This window comes from Marmota marmota, unplaced genomic scaffold (assembly GCF_001458135.2).
Source record: "Marmota marmota marmota unplaced genomic scaffold, marMar, whole genome shotgun sequence".
NCBI classification, from domain to species: domain Eukaryota; kingdom Metazoa; phylum Chordata; class Mammalia; order Rodentia; family Sciuridae; genus Marmota; species Marmota marmota.
Window position 1 is genome coordinate 15,656,963 of NW_026000026.1, and position 17,460 is coordinate 15,674,422.

Genomic DNA, 17,460 nt, shown 5'->3' on the forward strand with positions numbered 1-17,460 from the left:
AGGAGAAATGTGGGGGGCTGAGCCTGCTGTCCGCTCACAGCGTGGCTTCAGGGCCATCCCATCCTACTTCTTAGTAAGAGGGAGACAGATGGCTGACAATACAGTCAGAAAACGGCTGCATTAACTGAAAACTCCAGCTCACCATGCTGTCTAAGGGGGAACTGTGGGTCACGGTGTACGTGCATCTCAGCCAGGGCAGCTTTAGATGTCACATGTAATAGGGAGCTGCATTTCTTATGATACAGCTCAACCCCACAGGACAGCCGATTACCCCACGCTGAGCAAGATCTGAATGTTGCCACATGACACCTGATATGAAAGCAGTCGCCCCCAGCCACCCCCTCCCCCTGCAGGCCTCCAAGTACCAGTAGTCATAAGTATCATCCCAGTTGTCAAAGTGCACCAGAAAGCGGCTGTCCACCACGTCAGTCACACTGGCCACGCAGACGAGAGATGGGTTCATGCGATCAACAGCCTCCAGCTTCATGCCCACCTGGAAGCCCAGGGGTGGGGGACTCTAGGGATAAGAAGAAGGGCTGCCATGGCCTGGCTGGCTAGTGCTAGCCCAGAGCCTACTAGCAAACATAGGAGTGGGTTCCCTAGAAGGGCCCCCTGAGGGTGGGAAGTAGAGAGGGTGGGAGAAATAGGCTGGGAATGAGGGTCCCTCCAGGGCAGAATCATAACCGTTCTGTCGCTCAGAACTCAGGCCTCCAGGTGCACCCAGAGGAAGCCTGCCTTGTCGCAGAAAGTAACTGGCAGGAGGCCATGCCTTTATCCAGAGACTCTGACCGTTCAGTACCAGTCTCCTGTACTGGCCTAGCCTGGCTTGGGGGCAACAGTGGGGTGGTAGGGAGGGAAGCAGGGAGCGGGAGGGGACCAGCATTAACTGGGCACCTGCCTTGTATCAGGCATAAGTTTCAAAAGATATAACCTCCCTTCATCTTTACAATAGTCCTATAAGTGTTCTGATTTCCACTTTAGAAGTTAAATAGTCTGAGTTGGAACATAACCCCAGTCAATGGGTAGGGGACAGGATTTGAACAGTTCCCCACCAGTTACCTTTGAACCTGAGAGTGTGGTCTCTGGAGCTGGACTAGGTAGGGGTCTAACTATCCCTGCCTGAGCAGTATGGTGGCATCTCTGGCCCATGGGGACCCTGGAACTTTAATGTGGTTCTTGCTCTATTTATGTAATTATTTTTAAGTGCTGGGGATCGAATCCAGGTCCTCATGCATGTCAAACAGGCCCTGGATGGTAGCACTGAGCTACACCCCCAGCTCCACTATGGTAATACCTCTAATGGGGGTTCTCTACGCTCTCAGACCCTTTGTTTGAGATCATGAGATACTTTGGCTGCCAAATAAAGCTGCCAGCTCCTTGAATAGAGTTAATGGGTAGTGGGGTGAATAGTTGGAATGAATAGGAGAGCCTCAATATTAGCAGAAAAGAAGCTCCCAGAATAGAGGCTTTGACTTACACCACAGAACTAAAGAGCAAACCAAAGGAAGAGCCCAGTGGTGACATGTCAGTGTCAGACTGAGGTCGTGGGCTCTGAGGGAGAGTGTGGAGGAGGACTCTGCAGTCGGCAAGTGCTAGGGCTGGGCTGGAGGTGGGTCCCCAGTGGGGCACTATTGAGAGATGTTGGGACCTCTAACAGGTAGGACCTAACAGGAAATAATATTAAGTTACTGGGGGTATCACTCTTGGAAGAGATTCATGTAGTTCTTGTAAAATCCTGGTTAGTTCCCACAGAGTGAATTACTATTTTTTTTTAAAAAAAGGCAAGCCTGGCCCCCAAATCCCTCTGACTTCAAAACATGCCCTGTGATCTCTTCCATATGAGCTCCCACCATTGTGATGCCATCTGCCATAAGGGTCTCCCCAGAGGTTGAACAGTTGGGGCCACGTGATCTTAGACTTTCAGCCTCTAAATTATAACAGCCTCGGGTATTTTGTTATAGCAACAGAAAATGGACTGAGACAGGAAGGAAAGAAGGAACTGGGGGGAAAACCCATAACCAGCTTTACCCACTCTGGCCCTTGGCCCTGCCCAGCTATGCCCCTTGCATCTGATAGGAGACCAGAACAAAGCTGAGAGCAACAGCAGATGGATTCTCTTCTCATGAGTCAGATCCTTGGGGCCGGCTGCAGTGACTCTGGCCTGGGGGTGATGTCCACTTGCTCAGGGCACTCACGTGGCTCTGGCTCACAAACAGGTGCTTGGGGGCCGCCTGGGCTCTGGTGCTGCGCAGGTACTGGCTCCAGCTGAACTCCTCCTCTTTGTAACCTGGGCCCCTCAAGGGAATGCAAGAGCACTATGCAGAGGTGGGGCCACGGAAGGGTAGCCCACACCAAAGCAGCAGAACCCAGCAGATCTGAGGAACCCACAACCCTCAAGAATCTTACCAGGGAACCCCAGTCAAAGCAGGACATGACCTGGTGAATACTTGAAGGGCAAAGCAGAAGCCCTGGCTTTTGACCAGGGCAGAGTTGTATCATAATGTGGTGCAGAGGCTGGCTTTGGAGCAGGGTTAGGGTAGAAAACACGGGAGCTGGAGGGGTCACTGACAGGAAAGGTGGGCGGGGAGTCTGAGGACTGATGTCTCATGGGACCAACCAGGTGGGCCTTACCTTTGGGAGGCTGCAGCTTGTGTCCAGTCTTCTCAAACCAGCCAGCGGGGTGAATGTCAGGGGAGTTGGCATTGACCCAGAAGTCATGGCACTCGGAATACCCATCGAAGTGCAGACGCAGGCGGTAGCCACACACCTGGCCCCATGAAGGGAATCACAGGGACTCCAGCGCCAGCAAATGTCCTGCTCCCTGTCCCTTACCTCTGCTGGCCTAGACTGTGGTCTCAGGGGCTCTAAAGCTAGTAGGCTCCAGCCCTGCTTTTCTTCCCCATCCTGAACTCTGCCCTGAGCCCTCCCACCCTGCAGTGAGGACAATTCAGGTACTTGTGAACCCTGAGTGCTGGGTCCAGGATGGGTGGACTCTGTATCAGCTTCCTGTGCTCTGGGGCCCTGGATAGAACTTGGAAGGTTCCCATAAGGTTCAGGACAGCTCAGGGCCCCCGATGGCCTTCCCTTCTGTGACCTCTCATTGTTCCCCACTCACATACCCTGCTATGGTCCCGAGTTACCAGCAAGTCCTTGAACATGGTGGCCTTTCCATGCCTCCGAGTCTTTGCCCTTTTGCTTCTTCTGCCTGAAACTCCCCCCTCATTCACACTCCTCTCAAGACTCCGTGAGAGACCCTTCCTCTATGCTCTTCCTGACCACTCAGGCCAAATGGGGCACTCCATCTTTGTGCCCTACTGCTCATCTGTCACCTCCTGTGGCGTGTCACTCATGTTTATCTAGTTGATTTCCTGTGTAACTGTGAGCTCCTAGAGCACAAGGACCTTGTCTGATTCAAGCCAACATCCCCAACCCTTGGGATCGCCCCTCCTCAAGATCCCCCAGCACAGACAGTCTGTGTGCATTCACAGACTATATATATATACACCACAGCCTATAGCACTTGTTCTTTTTAATATTTATTTTTTAGTTGTAGTTAGACACAATGCTTTTATTTTATTTATTTTTATGTGGTACTGAGGATTGAACCCAGGGTCTTGCTTGTGCCAGGCGAGTGATCTACTGCTGAACCCCAGCCCCAGCCCCAGCCCCAGCCCTGGCCCCGGGGCACTTGTTGTTTTTTGAATAAAGCTTTCTCTGTGGTCCAATTCCATCCCCACAAGACTATGCCTTCTGACGTGCAGCAGTGTCTCCTCTGTGCCCCCAGCAGCGACATCCCTCTACACCCAGCTATATCAGCAGAAGGGCATTACCAAGCTCTGCTTACCTCGGCCACTGTGAGGATGAAGTACATGGATGGGTGCTGAGGGTCGATGCCTTCTAGCTTCATGCCCAATTTGAAGCCATTCTTGTTATGAGTGACGGCCTGGGACTGTCAACGCACAGAGTGGAGAGGACCCAGCTTCCATCCAGCCTTATCCTTGCCTAGTGGGCTTGGGGTGAAGGAGCTGCCTTTAGGCCCCACCTGCCTGGTATTCCCGAAGCGGGCAACATGCGTGGGGATCTGAACTGCGGGGATTGAGAGAGAGAATAGCTGGGGGGCTATTCTGAGGGCCTAAGTCAGGACTGGGCTTAAGGGCCTTCTCTAGCCTGACTCATGGAAAGCTCAGTGCCAAACTGAGGAGAAGGCATGAGAACTCAGCAGTCTGTAGGCCCAGGGATGGATGCGCCTGGATGCCATCTCCCCCCTTCTTCCTGCCCCTGATGGTGGGCCCTCTCCTACTCCAGGCTCCTAAGCAGTCGCTTCCCTTCCATTTTGCCAGTCCATCGAGGAATGTCAAGGAGAAAACACCGGAAGGTCTGAGTATGTGATGAGTCCCTGGCTGGGAAGACAAGCTCTTCCCAGGTGGAAACTGCCAACTCACGTCCTGGAAGAGGCTGACTGGGGCAGTGATGGCCTTCTGCTCCTCCAGGTAGGACTCCCACGACCAGCCCTCCTTCTTCTCACCTGGTGCTGTGGAAAGGCACAGACAGGCCAGTTCCTGGGCTGCCACTGATGCGCGACTTTTCTCAGTATCCCCTGACCACACACTCCCTTACCCTCCAAAGCAAGCCTTTGTCTGCAGTCACTTGAACCCCCTGGCCACTAGGCCACGTTGGGCTCGAGGGAGGCAACCAAGTCTTGCCACCCAGTCCCCGCCCCTAAGCCACTCAGCAAGTCCCTAAGCTTATCAAGTCTCAGCCTGAGGCACTCTGTCCTCTGTAACCCAGGACAAAGATGAGCAAGGAGTCCTCAGCCAGAGGACTTAAATCACAGCACCACCTAAGCTTGCAAGGAAAGAAATGGAAAAAGAGAAATGAGAGGGCAAACAAGGAAACAAGAACTGGAGGAGAGGGGACACACAGAAATAGGAAGTCCTTTTTATAATTCGCCTTTTTCTAAACACGCAGACACACTAATGTGTATCTATGTGCTTCATGTGCCCCAGAGTAGATGGGCTGATTCCACAGCCCTCCCAGACAGACAGACAGATACACACACACACACACACACACACACACTGTGCGTACACTATGATAGAGGCCCAGGTCCTGCCCGTATCTTGGAGTCTCGGGTTCCTGGGGAGGGAAGATAAACTCCCCTTATAAGTGGAGTCACAGCCTCCACCACAGAGGACACACACCCTGAAAGGCTAGGATAGGGAGCTACCCGTATGGTCCGAGCTGCCGTCTACAGAGGACCACAGACACTTAAAAGGCCACAACTCAACCAGAATCAGTTCATAAGCCTTCGGTACAGAGCTCCAGCTCCTTCTGGAAACTTCAATGTCTCAATTTTGTCATCTACTAAACGCAGTCTATCTTGGAGGATTGTTCATGAGAACTACAGAGACGCTGTGGGTCAGAGTTCCTCACAAGGTGACTCATGTTATTGGTCATTTTAGTCAGATTTTTTACTGCTGTAACCAAAAGACCTGACAAGAACAATTTTAGAGGAGGGAAAGTTTCTTTGGTGCTCCGTTTCAGAGGTCTCAGTCCATAGAGTGGGCTCATTCTTTGGGGCTCAAGGTGAGACAGAAATCATGATAGAAAGGTGTAGGGAAGAAACCAGCCACCAAGAAGCAGAGGGAGAGAACTGTCCTCACCAGGACAAAGCTAAACCCAAAGGCACACCCCAGTGCCCACCTCCTCCAGCCACACCTACCTGCCTTCAGTTACCACTCAGTTCATCCCTATCAGGGGTTAATCCACTGACTGGGTGAAGGCTCTCATAGCCCAGTCATTTCGCCTCTAAACCCTCTTGTATCATCTCACACATGAGCTTTTGGGGGACACTTCGTATCTAAACCTTAACACTGGCCTTCACCAAGTCAGAGACCTGGATCCTAATTCTGCCTCACCCTAGTTCACTGGGCCACAGCCCTGGGTATTCAGGCACAGAGTGGTTTGCCACTCAAGAAAGATGGTTTTTCCTCAGTTGGAAGCTGTGTGTGCAGAACATCTGTCTTGCAGCTGCCCCTTTCCTCAGCCACTGCACTAAACCAAGAGATTCCCAACCACCTGACCCAGTTGGGCTAAGGCACGAATTTTGTTCACCAACTGCTCAGCCAATCAAACCCTCTCAAGTCTATTCTGATGATCTAATTTAGAACACATCTCTTTGAGCTATCTTTTGTCCTCAGTGAGACCTGGATTGTGCTTTATAACATACAACCTACTATGTTCCTCAAGAAACCCTCTAGTTCTCCACCCAGCTTCATCCACACTCACCGAGTAGGGAAAGAGAAGAGAGGGTGGACCTCAGGACACCAGGCTGAGTTTATCTCGCTGCCTCCTGCCACGGGGACTCCATATCCTTCTACACAATGCCTCCGCTTGTTCCAAACCACCGCTACCAGGACAGAACTCTTCCCAACGCCCACTTCTCTCTCTCTCTGGATGATACTCTCTCTCTCTCTTATTTCCCCCTCATTCTTTCCCTACTGTAGCACCTGCTAAGTAAGGACCTGACTGCTTGCCAGAGTTCTCATCTCAGGTATTCTTGTGGCTCCTGAGCATTTCATTTTGAATACCCCCACCCAATGCTAGTCATCCTCCAACATGGCCAAGCTCCAAGACCCCCATGCCACAGCAGGCACCTCTGAACAGCACCTCGCTACACGCCGTCTCTTACATTATTGCCCCCAGCCCTGCTACTTCCCTCCCTGGACCTGTGCCTCTTGACACTCTCACTAGACCTAATGCAAGACAAGCCTGTATCTCCACAGTCTACCTCACGCACTTCTTAGTTCTACCTTGACCATTCTTTTTCCATTCAGTGGGGCCACATGTCATGCCAGAAATTGGGGGTGCAGAGATGCCTCAGAGACTTCATACACATTGTCTCCATTAGGCCTCCCAATGTCCTGAGGTGATGGTAAGGACTGGTTGTAATCCCCTTCAAGATGAGAAAAGAGACTAATCTGCTGGAAAGAGGCCTGACTGCTAAACCTTTCTGTAATAACTGGATTCCTTCCCTGGACAAGCCCCCACCTTCCTCTCGTTTCCTGCATTCTTTTTCCATAAGTGAGAAATGGGCTGAGCCTTTAGGCACATCCCCAAGACCAAATAAATCTCAAAGCTTCTGTGTATAGCCGTGCAAGCTGTGTACTCTATATAGATGCCCAGCCAAGCGGGGACAGACGGGGGCTGAAGTTCAGCCTGGACTTCTTGCCAAGTCATGTGGCTGAGTCTACAGTGAAGAAAGGTGCCCTTTTCTAACTTTTCTGCTCAGAAAGGCACCTTTTTATGCTTTCTACAAAGGCACCACACAGGCTGGCTGCAACACACTCTCTCTACTTCCAAAAAGGCTCCTTGGCTTATCCCTGCTTCCTTAGTCTAGATGCCCCTGGTTAGCTTGTTCTTTGGTAAGCCCAGCCTGGCAAAACCAAAGCCGCAACTTCTGTGCCAACGCCGGTGGGTCCTTTGGTATTCTTTATCCTAGTCCACGGCACCACCACCCACTTGCTGTGTTGCACAGGCCAGGAACTTGGACATGATCCTGGTGGCTCTTTTTATCTCTAACTCTGCACATTTACCATCCTTGCTTTGAACCTAGTGCACAAGCCTCCTAACTGATCTTGCTGCCTCAGACCTTCCCCACTGCCAGAGCATCTCTAACGTAATATACACTTGTTTATTTTAAGTTCCACAATGGCTTCTCAGAAGTAGAGTACTTGCTAGCATGTAAAAAAAATCTTTCCACGGCTCAAAATCCCTCAGTGAACTAGCCACTCACTGCTGCTCCAGCTTCCCCATGTGTGTCCTATGCTCTGCACAGGCTGATCCTCTGTGGCAAAGATCCTGTCCCCACCCTGTCAACCCATCCTCCTATCATTTTCTGGCTCTTCAAGCCTCGGTCATAGCTCCAGCACCTAGTTCAAAGCTTTACGCAGACTAGATGCTCAACAAATGTTTATTAAGTGACTGCGAGTGGGTAGGCAGGTGGGTGGATGAAACCCTCCTGTCCCATGGAACCTTCCTTTGCTGCATGAGTCAGAGTTCATTCTGTGACAGTTCCTTGTATTTACATACTTCAAATGCAACACTGATTATACGGTCGTACACTAACTACCTGTGTATACATCTATCTCTGCATCTTGTCTGCTAATACTGTGTTTTCCTCACTTTGAGCTCTTAGCATCTAACCCAGTGCCTGATAAAGGCAATGTCTACAGGAGAGACAGAAAATATAAAGAGAAGAACAGGATGCCACAGTATAAGGACCACCAATTACAAGCAGTCAGGGTACCACCATAGGCTGGGTCATCTTGTTTTAAATTTGTTACAAACATATCTTTGTATTTACCCACCTCTTACAGAACATGGTTAACCAATTCAGAATCAGTTCATGTTTTTTTGCTTGTTTATTTTTTTAGTGCTAATGTCTGGTACATGCTTGTAAGTACTCTACTACTGAGCTACATCCCCAACCCAGAATCAGTTTAAGACACTTAAAGTGCTTTGAAGTTGTAGCTCGGAAGTTGAACATGTGCTCCGCCTGTGTAAGGCCCTGGGTTCAATTCCCAGCACCAAAGGAGAAAAAAGATACTGAAAGTTCATTCCTGATCCTTGTATTTAACATGCGTCTCTTAGAGCTCTATGTCTGGGAACACTAAGCTTCCTAATGCTATGGTCCCTTGTTTACCTTGTGAGGGTCATAAAGGCTGCCTGGTTTCTAGGGAGCATAAATGGGCCCTGCAATGGTTTGATTGTCCCCTCCCGGTCTCATGCTTAAAATTTTTTTAAAAAAATACATTTTTAGTTGTAGTTGGACACGATATCTTTATTTTATGTATTTATTTTTTTAAGTGGTGCTGAAAATGAACCCAGCACCTCACACATGCTAGGCAAGTGCTCTGCCAGAGCCACAGCCCCGGCCCTCATGCTTAAATGTAATACTAGCGTTGTGGTGGCAGCAAGAAGTGGGACGGGGCTGGGGATGTGGCTCAAGCGGTAGCGCGCTCGCCTGGCATGTGTGCGGCCCGGGTTCGATCCTCAGCACCACATACAAACAAAGATGTTGTGCCCGCCGATAACTAAAAAATATTAAAAAAAAATTCTCTCTTTACTCTCTGTCTCTCACTCTCTCTTTAAAAAAAAAAAAAAAAAGAAGTGATTAGGTCACAAGGGCTTGCTCTCAAGAATGGGCTCATGAAGTTACACACGGTAGCACAACTTAGGAGGCTGATGCAGGAGGATTGCAAGTTCCAGGTCAGCCTGGGCAACTTAATGAGGACCTGTCTCAAAATAAAAATAAAAATAAAAAGCGCAGGGGTGTACTCAGTGGCAGGATGCCCCTGGGTTAAATCTCCAGTATTATGCACACAAAAATAATAATAATAATAATGGATTCATGCAATGTCACAGGTGTTGATTAGTTATCATGGGAGTGGGTTCCTAATAAAGGATGAGTCTGGCCCAATCTTTTCTCTCTGCCTCACACATGCTTGCTCTGGCAGATCTGTCATGGGATGGTCACTGCACAAAGGCCCTTACCAAATACTACGGTCATGCTCTTAGACTTCTCAGCCTCCAGAAACATAGCCAAATAAACTCTGTTGTAGGCTGTGGTATTCTATAATAGCAACAGAAAATGGACTAAGACAGAAATTTGCTATCAAGAAGGGGACCTGGGGACTGGGGTTGTGGCTCAGCCATAGAGCACTCCCCTAGCACATGCGAGGCACTGGGTTGGATCCTCAGCACCACATAAAAATAAATAAATAAAATAAAGGTATTGTGTCCAACTACAACTAAAAAAATATATTGAAAGAAGAAGAGGAGTAGGAGGAGGAGGAGGAGGAAGAGGAAGGGGAAAAGGGGGAAGAAGGGGAAGAAGAAGACCTGTAACAAATACCTGAAAATGTAGAAGTGGCTTTGGAAATGGATAATGGGAATTTGGAGTAGCAGAGTAGAAAAAGCCTAGATTTCCATGAAGAGAGCTTTAAGGGCAATTCTGGTAAGACTCAGAGGAATAGAAGAACTGTGCAGAAAATCTGAATCTTCTTCCAGATTACTGAAATGGTAGTGACCAGAATGCTCTTGGCAGAAACACGGATAGTAAAGGGCATTCTGATGAGGTCTCTGGTGTATAAAAGGAACATCTTACTGGAAAACGGAATAAAGACCTTCCTCGTTATATGGCTGCAGAGAACTGGTGGAATTATATCCATATCCTAGGACTCCATGGAACGCAGAACTTAAGAGTGATGAAACAGGACACCCAGTAGAAGAAATACCCAAGCAGCAAAGCACTCAGGCTGCTGCTCGGCTACTTTTAACTGCATACACCAAGATGTGAGAATGAAGAAAAAGCTTGATGGAATTTATGATTTTTTAAGAGAAGCAGGGGGTTGGAGACGGAGCTCAGTGTTATAACATGTCCCTGGTATGCACAAGGCCCTCCTTGGGTTCAAACCCCCAGTACCATAAAAAAAAAAAAAAAACAAGAGATGGATGGAAGAGAAGTGGAAAATTTGCAGCCTGACCATGTAAATAGGAAAAAAAAAAAAAGTTGTTCAGGGGAACAAGCCAAAGGTGTGGCTAAGCAATTGTTTGCTAAGAGAGTGATATGGCTAGAGGAAGCCAGGACCTATTCAACGAGACAATGGGAGAATGTCCCCAATATCATTTCAGAGAACTTGAGGCTGCTCCTCCCATTCAGAGAGTTAGGAAGGCAGAATGGTTGCCAGGGTTGGGCCCAGGACATCCTCCTTGAGCTGGGGACACCATTCATGAGCTTACTGCTCAGGACCGCCCTAGGTCTCTGCTCCAAGTAGTCTGGTGACATACTCACAGCCACCCAGCCATAGATGAAGGAGGCCAGGGCAACTTGAACTGCTGCTCTGGAAGTCATAAGCTGTGAACCGTGGTGACATCCACATGGTGCTAATTCTGCAGGCACAGAATACAAGTGCTGTGGGGGCATGGCTTCCTCCACTCAGATTTTAAAGGAGGTCACAGTCAGTTTGAGGGGCCAGAGAGAAACTTGTCTTGGGGCAGAGCCATTGCACAGCCCTACTAGGGCAATACCCAGTGGAGCTGCGGCAGCGGAGCCACTACCCAGGTCTCAGAAACGTACAGCCACCAGTGTGTGAGACTAGCCTGGGAGAACCAAAGGCACAAGATTCCAGCCTGTGACAACTGCTGCTAGGGCTGAGCCCAGTAAAAGCTGCAGGAGCAGAGCTGCCCAAGACTTTGGAGCTCAAACCTAACAGTAGGTCCAGGTAGCATCACATGGTATGAAAGATTAAGTTAGAGCCTTAAGGTTGAATGCTGTTTTCCCTGTTAGATTTGGAATTATGGTTATAGTTAATGGGTAGCGTTAATTAATGGGCATAGTTACTACTCTCCCCCACACCCCGCTCTTTCCCCCTTTAGGAATGGGAACATTTATCTTACACCTATACCACCATCATATCCTGTAAGTAGAGAACTTTTTTGATTGCACAGGCTCATAGCTGGAGGGAAATTTCCTTTAGGATGAATCATCCCTTGACTTGCACTCACATCTAATTTAGGTGAGACTTTCGATTTTTTAGTTGATGCTGAAATTAATTAAAAGTTTGGGCCTGGTGTTGTGGCACACGCGTGTAACTCTAGTGGCTTGATTGAAGAGCGGGTGGGGGGGATCAAGTACTGGTGAGGATATGGATAAACTGGACTCCGATACATTGCTGGTGGGAATGTAAAACAATGCAGCCATTTTGAAAAACAGTCTGGTCAGGCCTGGTCCCACACACCTGGTCCCAGTAATTTGGGAGGCTGCAACAGGAGGATCACAAGGTTGAGGTCAACCTCAGCAACTTAGTGAGACCCTATCTCAAAATAAAAAATAAAAAGGGATGTAACTCAGAGGTGAAGTGCCCCTGGGTTAAATCCCCAGTAACAACAACAAAAAGTCTGGCAATTACTTAAAAGGCTAAATATAGAGTTACCACAGGAACAAACAATTCTACTCCTAGGTATATGTCAAGAAAAAATGAAAACATGCTCATGCAAAAACTTGCACATAAATGTTCATATTAATTAGCATTATTCACAATAGTCCCAAAGCAGAAGCAACCTATATATCCATTAATTGACAAATAAAGTAATGGTACATACCTACAATGCAAAGTTATTGGGCAATAAAAAGGAATAAAGTACAGATGCATGCATGCTAATGAGACAGAGGTGAAGGACAGGTAGTCAGCTTGAGTAGGAAAGATAAGGGCTTATCATCAAAGAAAAGGAAATGGGTTGCTAACATGGGGGGGGGGGGCGGCTCATACTTCTCAAAACAAGGAGTTGCTAATGACTACCCCCTGGGCCCACTCCTTCCTGCCCTTAGGCACATACATGAGAAGAAAAAGAAGATGAGGAGATTAAGATTGGGGATTCTGGCCAGTCAGGTGGCCCATGTCTGTAATCCCAGCGGGTAGGGAGGCTGAGGCAAGAGGATCACAAGTTCAAAGCCAACCTCAGCAAAAGCGAGGCCCTAAGCAACTCAGTGAGACCTTGTCTCTAAATAAAATACAAAATAGGGCTGGGGATGTGGCTCAGTGATTGAGTGCCTCTGAGTTCAATTCTAGGTACCAAAAAAAAAAAAAAAAAGAGCCAGACTGGGGATTCTGAGGATCTATAAAAGGCAAGACATAAGCCCTCCTGAGGCCACCCAGCTCTGGATCCTGACTTCTCTCCAATAAAGTCTGCTAACTCTGTTCTGTCTCTTTTTTTCTGTTTTAGATGGACACAATACCTTTATTTGATTTATTTATTTTTATGTGGTGCTGAGGATTGAACCCGGTACCTCACACATGCTAGACGAGTGATTTACCACTGAGCTACAACTCCAACTCCTGTTGTGTCTCTTTCTTAAATAAAACTTGCTTTCTATGCTTGCCTCAATGTTTCTTGGGTATTTAATCTTCAACACTGTGGGAGCGAGGACCAGATCCTGATTTCCAAGGCCGACATCACTAAAACATGACTAAACTTGGAAATACCATGCTGAAGTGAATTAAACAATAGTCACAAAGAACCACATATATAATTCCTTTTATATGAAATAGGCAAATATATTTATACAGAAAGCATACTGGTAGTTGGCAAGAGCTAAAGGGGACTTGAGAGGGTATAGAGTTTCTTTTGGGGGTACTGAAAATGTTTTAAAATTGATGTGCTGATTATTACACAACTCTGTGAAGACACAAAAAAATGCACACTTCAAACAGATATGTGTGGTTAGTGAGTCATGCAACTGAACTACAGTCCATAAAGAACCACCAAAATAATCTATTCATCTACTGAACAAATTATTCACTGAGAACCTACTCTATACCAGGTTCTAGGGTAAACAAACAAGATACAATGATCAATAAAATGATTTCAGTCCCTGTTGATGGACAGAGGAAGATAAACATTAAACAAATTGCTATACAGAATCTAGGTGATTACAAGTGTGATAAATGGTACTTAGCTCCAGTTGACAGTTGTCACCTGGGAATATTAAAGAGTATAACAGAGAAAGCCTCAGGGCTGGAGCCAACTATGAATGAATCTCTGCTCCATTTTTCTTAGAATCAAAGGACCAGAAAAAGGCATGTCAGACCAATGGCCAGCAATGCCATCTAGTGCCAATAGTGGATGCTCAAGTCTTCAGATACTGAGCTAAGACATCCCTGGCTGTGGGGCATAGTCACAGTTGAATAATAAAGGATAAACACATAATATAACCCCCAAGAACACACATATACTACTACATCAGCCCAAAACAATCTTTTCTTTCACATACACTAACCCATGCTCATCTGGTTATGTAAAACATACCACCACAACCATGACCCATACTCCCAGCCTCACACCTCCACAGGCATATACACACCTCACACAAATATATATACCCAGGCCACCATACCAGGCTGGCTGCTGCTCCAATCCTCACTCTCTGCAGTTCTGGTAGTGGGTGGAGCCTCTGGATCCTTTCTTTCTTGCTTCTCCTGTAGAAGGAAAGCCTGATTCCAGCTTCCTGTCCTCATGAGTTGAAGGCACCAGTCTCTGATCCTGGCCCCTGTCTGGTTCTGTGGCTACATGTGTTCTGCTCCAAAAAGGCAGAATTCATTCTAGGCCACCAACAGGAACAAAGAGTCAGCAGACAAACTGCTGCCACTTGGGTACAGAATCATGGGGACACATACACCCTTGCTGCACAGCCTGACTAGAGTTCTCATTCTTGGGTGGGGAAACTGAGTACATGATCATGTGCCCCATGCTGATTTTACCTACTCAGTAGAATTTCCATGCTCTGCCTCTTTCCACTAATGCAGCTACGGCCTTGTTTCCTGATTTGGGCCTGGCTCATACCTCCAATGATGGAGTTTCCCACCTCCTATACATCTACCTTGGGTACCAGTTCACAAGAATGTGTCTCAATCCTAACAGTAGATGGAAATGGGCACTCCAGGAAATAGATTATTTATTACCCTTCGACCAGGTATTCAAAATGGGTCCCAAAATATGACAAATCGTCTCTGGCCTAGGCTTATGTCTTGGATTGAAGAAGAGAAGATAACAGGAATTGAGGCATGGGCTCTAGCCTCCCTCTCCCCTCCCTCCTGCCCTCTTCCTACCATGGCCTCTGGCTCAGACTCCTCTGATAGGCTCTGATATTCCCTGCGCTTTCGTTTCTTCACGGGTTTGAGGAGCTCTGAAGCACTGGCAGAGCTTGAGGAATTCTCCACGATGACAGACCTGAGGGAAGAGCAGCCTTAGCGAAAGAACCATCAGCCCTGCACCACCCATCCCCCTCCTACGCTTGAAAAGAAATGGGGCTTTGGGAGAGGAAGACAGAGCAAGAAAGCTGCGACCCCCTCTCCCTTACCGCTCCTGGAACAGCTGAGAGGGGCCGGCATTCGAGCAAAGAAAATCTGGACCGGTGCCTTGAGAAGGCCCACAGGCCTGGCACCGACAGGCGCTATCCTCCTCTGGGGGATCCTGAGAGAGCTCTTCTGGAGAGTCCTCGGGGAGGTCCCCTGTGGGGCCAACTGGGCCTTAGGCCTCCCACCCTTTCAGTCATGCTCAGGCTCCGCCCACGGCCCTTAGGCCCTGCCTCCCCTGGTCCCACTTCCACACTGGACAGCCTCCCAGCCTTCTCCACTCAGGAGCCACCCCTGGGCGCACCTGCAGGAACCGCGGGGCCACGCCCCCAGCGGATGCTCCTCAGGAGCTCAGGCCTCACCCCACACCGCGCAGTGCCCCAGCTCAGGGCCCGGGGAGCGGGCTCCTACCGGGCTGTTGGGTGCCCGCATCGCCACCTCCCTCCGGGGCCCCGCTGTCCTCCTGTTCAGCCACGTCTTCCTGCCGCAGCTCTGGACTCCGTGGTTGCTCCACTCCCACCATGTTTAGCGGCGCATACTCGCTTATCCGAAACTGGAGCACGGGAAAGTGTGAGGACAGCAAAGCCTGCACCAAGTCCTCGACCCACTTTGGGGTGGAGGGTTGTGCTCACCCTTCTCACGCCTCATGCTGGATAGGGCCCCACTAGGCCTCAAGGCTCCGCCCCCTGCCCCACTAGGCCACGCCCCCAGCACCTGCACGACCAGTCCCAGGGTATCGCACTCCAAGCCACGCCCCCAGGGCCTCTAAGGCCTGACTGCTTCAACCCAAGGCATACCCTGAAAGCCCCACCCCGCAGAATCCATCATCTCAGCCCACCTCCCACTTTTCATCTGAAGCCCCACCTCCAGGTCCCCACAGGCACTGACCCGCAGGCCACTCCCAGGGGGCGAAGCCACCGCTTCTGTCCACTCCAGCAGCTGCACGGTGCTGGTACTAGAATTCGCTGCTGCCCCGGCGCTTAGCTGTGGCAGAACAGTGGCTGTGATTGGTTCACTGCCGACCACCCGCTCCAGGGCGCCTACATGGATGGACTCCCGGGGGAAGCAGGACACATCCAAGGCACTGCTGGGCAGGCCAAGGGTGGCGGAGCTGGCTGCGAACGGATACAGATACACAGGTGGGCCTGATGGCCCTTCTTCAATTCTACTACTTGCAAGTGAAAGAAGGCAGGTGTAGGAAAGTGAAAAGTTAGGATCTCCCTGGGATCCACACCTGCTTCAGCAAATACGGCCATACTCCTTCTCCCCAGACCTGAGCTTGACCTACCTGGAATGATGAAGGCAGTTGCGGGCAGGTGAGGACCGGAACCTGAGCTCTCTCTGGCCACCAGATGCACGCTGACCTCCCCTGTGGAAGGCCCTTTCAGTGTCCTCAGCACCTCCATTTCAGTATGCCCTTCCATCCGGACAGGTCTACAAGCCAAACAGTCCCCAGCGTAATCAGGAGGGGACCTTTCTGAGAAAGCAAGGGAAATGAGAAGGCAAGTCAAGTCAGCCTTAGCCCTGGAAAAAGTAGAGTATTAGAGGCCCAGCATCAGGTCTGGCTTCTGGGTCTACTCAGGTCACTCTGGCCAGGCCCTGAACTTCCCTATTCTCTGTGAAGATGGGCACATTGGCATATGTGTGGGTGCTATGCAAACTGTGTACCGAACTGACTTCAGGAAGCATGACTCAAATCAAGATTCCATTTGGCCAGAAATCTCATGACAGCCCAAGCCAAGCCCAAACTCTCCTTTTTTCTGACCACCTCCACTAGAAGCATTCCCTTCTCCTTCTAGGGATCCAGAGCCCACACATATTAGGTTCTCCACCTAACCAGGTTCATCTTCCTAGGAGAAGGGATCTTTTGTCATTTTATGCCCCCTACCTACCACTCTGTCTGTACCCAAGTACAGAGTGGGCACTGAATCATCTGTTAAACCAATGCATGTGTCAGAAGAACAAAGGGGTGGTATATGAAAACCCAGTCAGCATGAGATTCAGCTTTAATAAAGCACAGACAGTAGAGGCATTTAACAAAAAGTTGAACATGAAAAAAAGACATAAAGACATAACATATTTAATATCTAGCATTTATTCAACTTCTAAAATGTGTTGGCCACTATCTCAGACGTCTTACCACCACTGTCCAATAGAATTTTCTGTGATGATAAAAATTTTCTATATGTATGCCATCCAATACTACAGTCATTAACCACATGTGAAACTAAGCTTGTGTGACTGAGAAACTGAATTTTTTAAACTGAATTTTAATTAAATTTAAATAGCAAGAGTGGCCATGACTAATGTACTAGACAACATGGCTTTATGCGTAATTGGCCTGTTGATGCTTCCTCTGAAACACATTTCAGCGTCTGGCCACTTCTAATCCTTTATCACCGTGCTAGTCCCAACCACAACCAGCTTTCCCTGGACTTCTGAAACTGCCTCCTAACTCACTCCCTGCTTCCTTTCCTGCCCCCACTACAGTCTGTTCTCCAGTAAGAGGGCTGGGGTGTAGCTCAGAGGTAAAGTGTATACCTAG

The 17,460-nt window shown here is 48.9% G+C and overlaps 1 protein-coding gene across 6 annotated transcripts in view; it reads right to left on the reverse strand.

The window, feature by feature from the left end:
* L3mbtl1 (L3MBTL histone methyl-lysine binding protein 1) overlaps positions 1-17,016 on the reverse strand; it is a 29,662-nt gene extending 12,646 nt beyond the window's left edge. Inside the window, exons 1-11 of one of the 6 annotated variants that reach the window (XR_007350434.1) lie at positions 16,204-17,016; positions 15,804-16,030; positions 15,327-15,468; positions 14,921-15,071; positions 14,670-14,790; positions 13,958-14,039; positions 4,443-4,531; positions 3,845-3,949; positions 2,632-2,767; positions 2,196-2,287; positions 366-517 (exon numbers count right to left, since the gene is read on the reverse strand). Coding sequence is in view for 5 of the 6 variants with exons in the window: in XM_048810923.1 (XP_048666880.1) it covers positions 366-517; positions 2,196-2,287; positions 2,632-2,767; positions 3,845-3,949; positions 4,443-4,531; positions 13,958-14,039; positions 14,670-14,790; positions 14,921-15,071; positions 15,327-15,468; positions 15,804-16,030; positions 16,204-16,339 (1,433 nt within the window). In the remaining variant the exon portion in view is untranslated. Of the gene's footprint in view, positions 1-365; positions 518-2,195; positions 2,288-2,631; positions 2,768-3,844; positions 3,950-4,442; positions 4,532-13,957; positions 14,040-14,669; positions 14,791-14,920; positions 15,072-15,326; positions 15,469-15,803; positions 16,031-16,203 lie in introns of those variants that run through there. The other 5 variants (XM_048810923.1, XM_048810924.1, XM_015480580.2 and 2 more) reach the window with 5 other exon arrangements.
* Between the last annotated feature and the right edge of the window lie 444 nt (positions 17,017-17,460).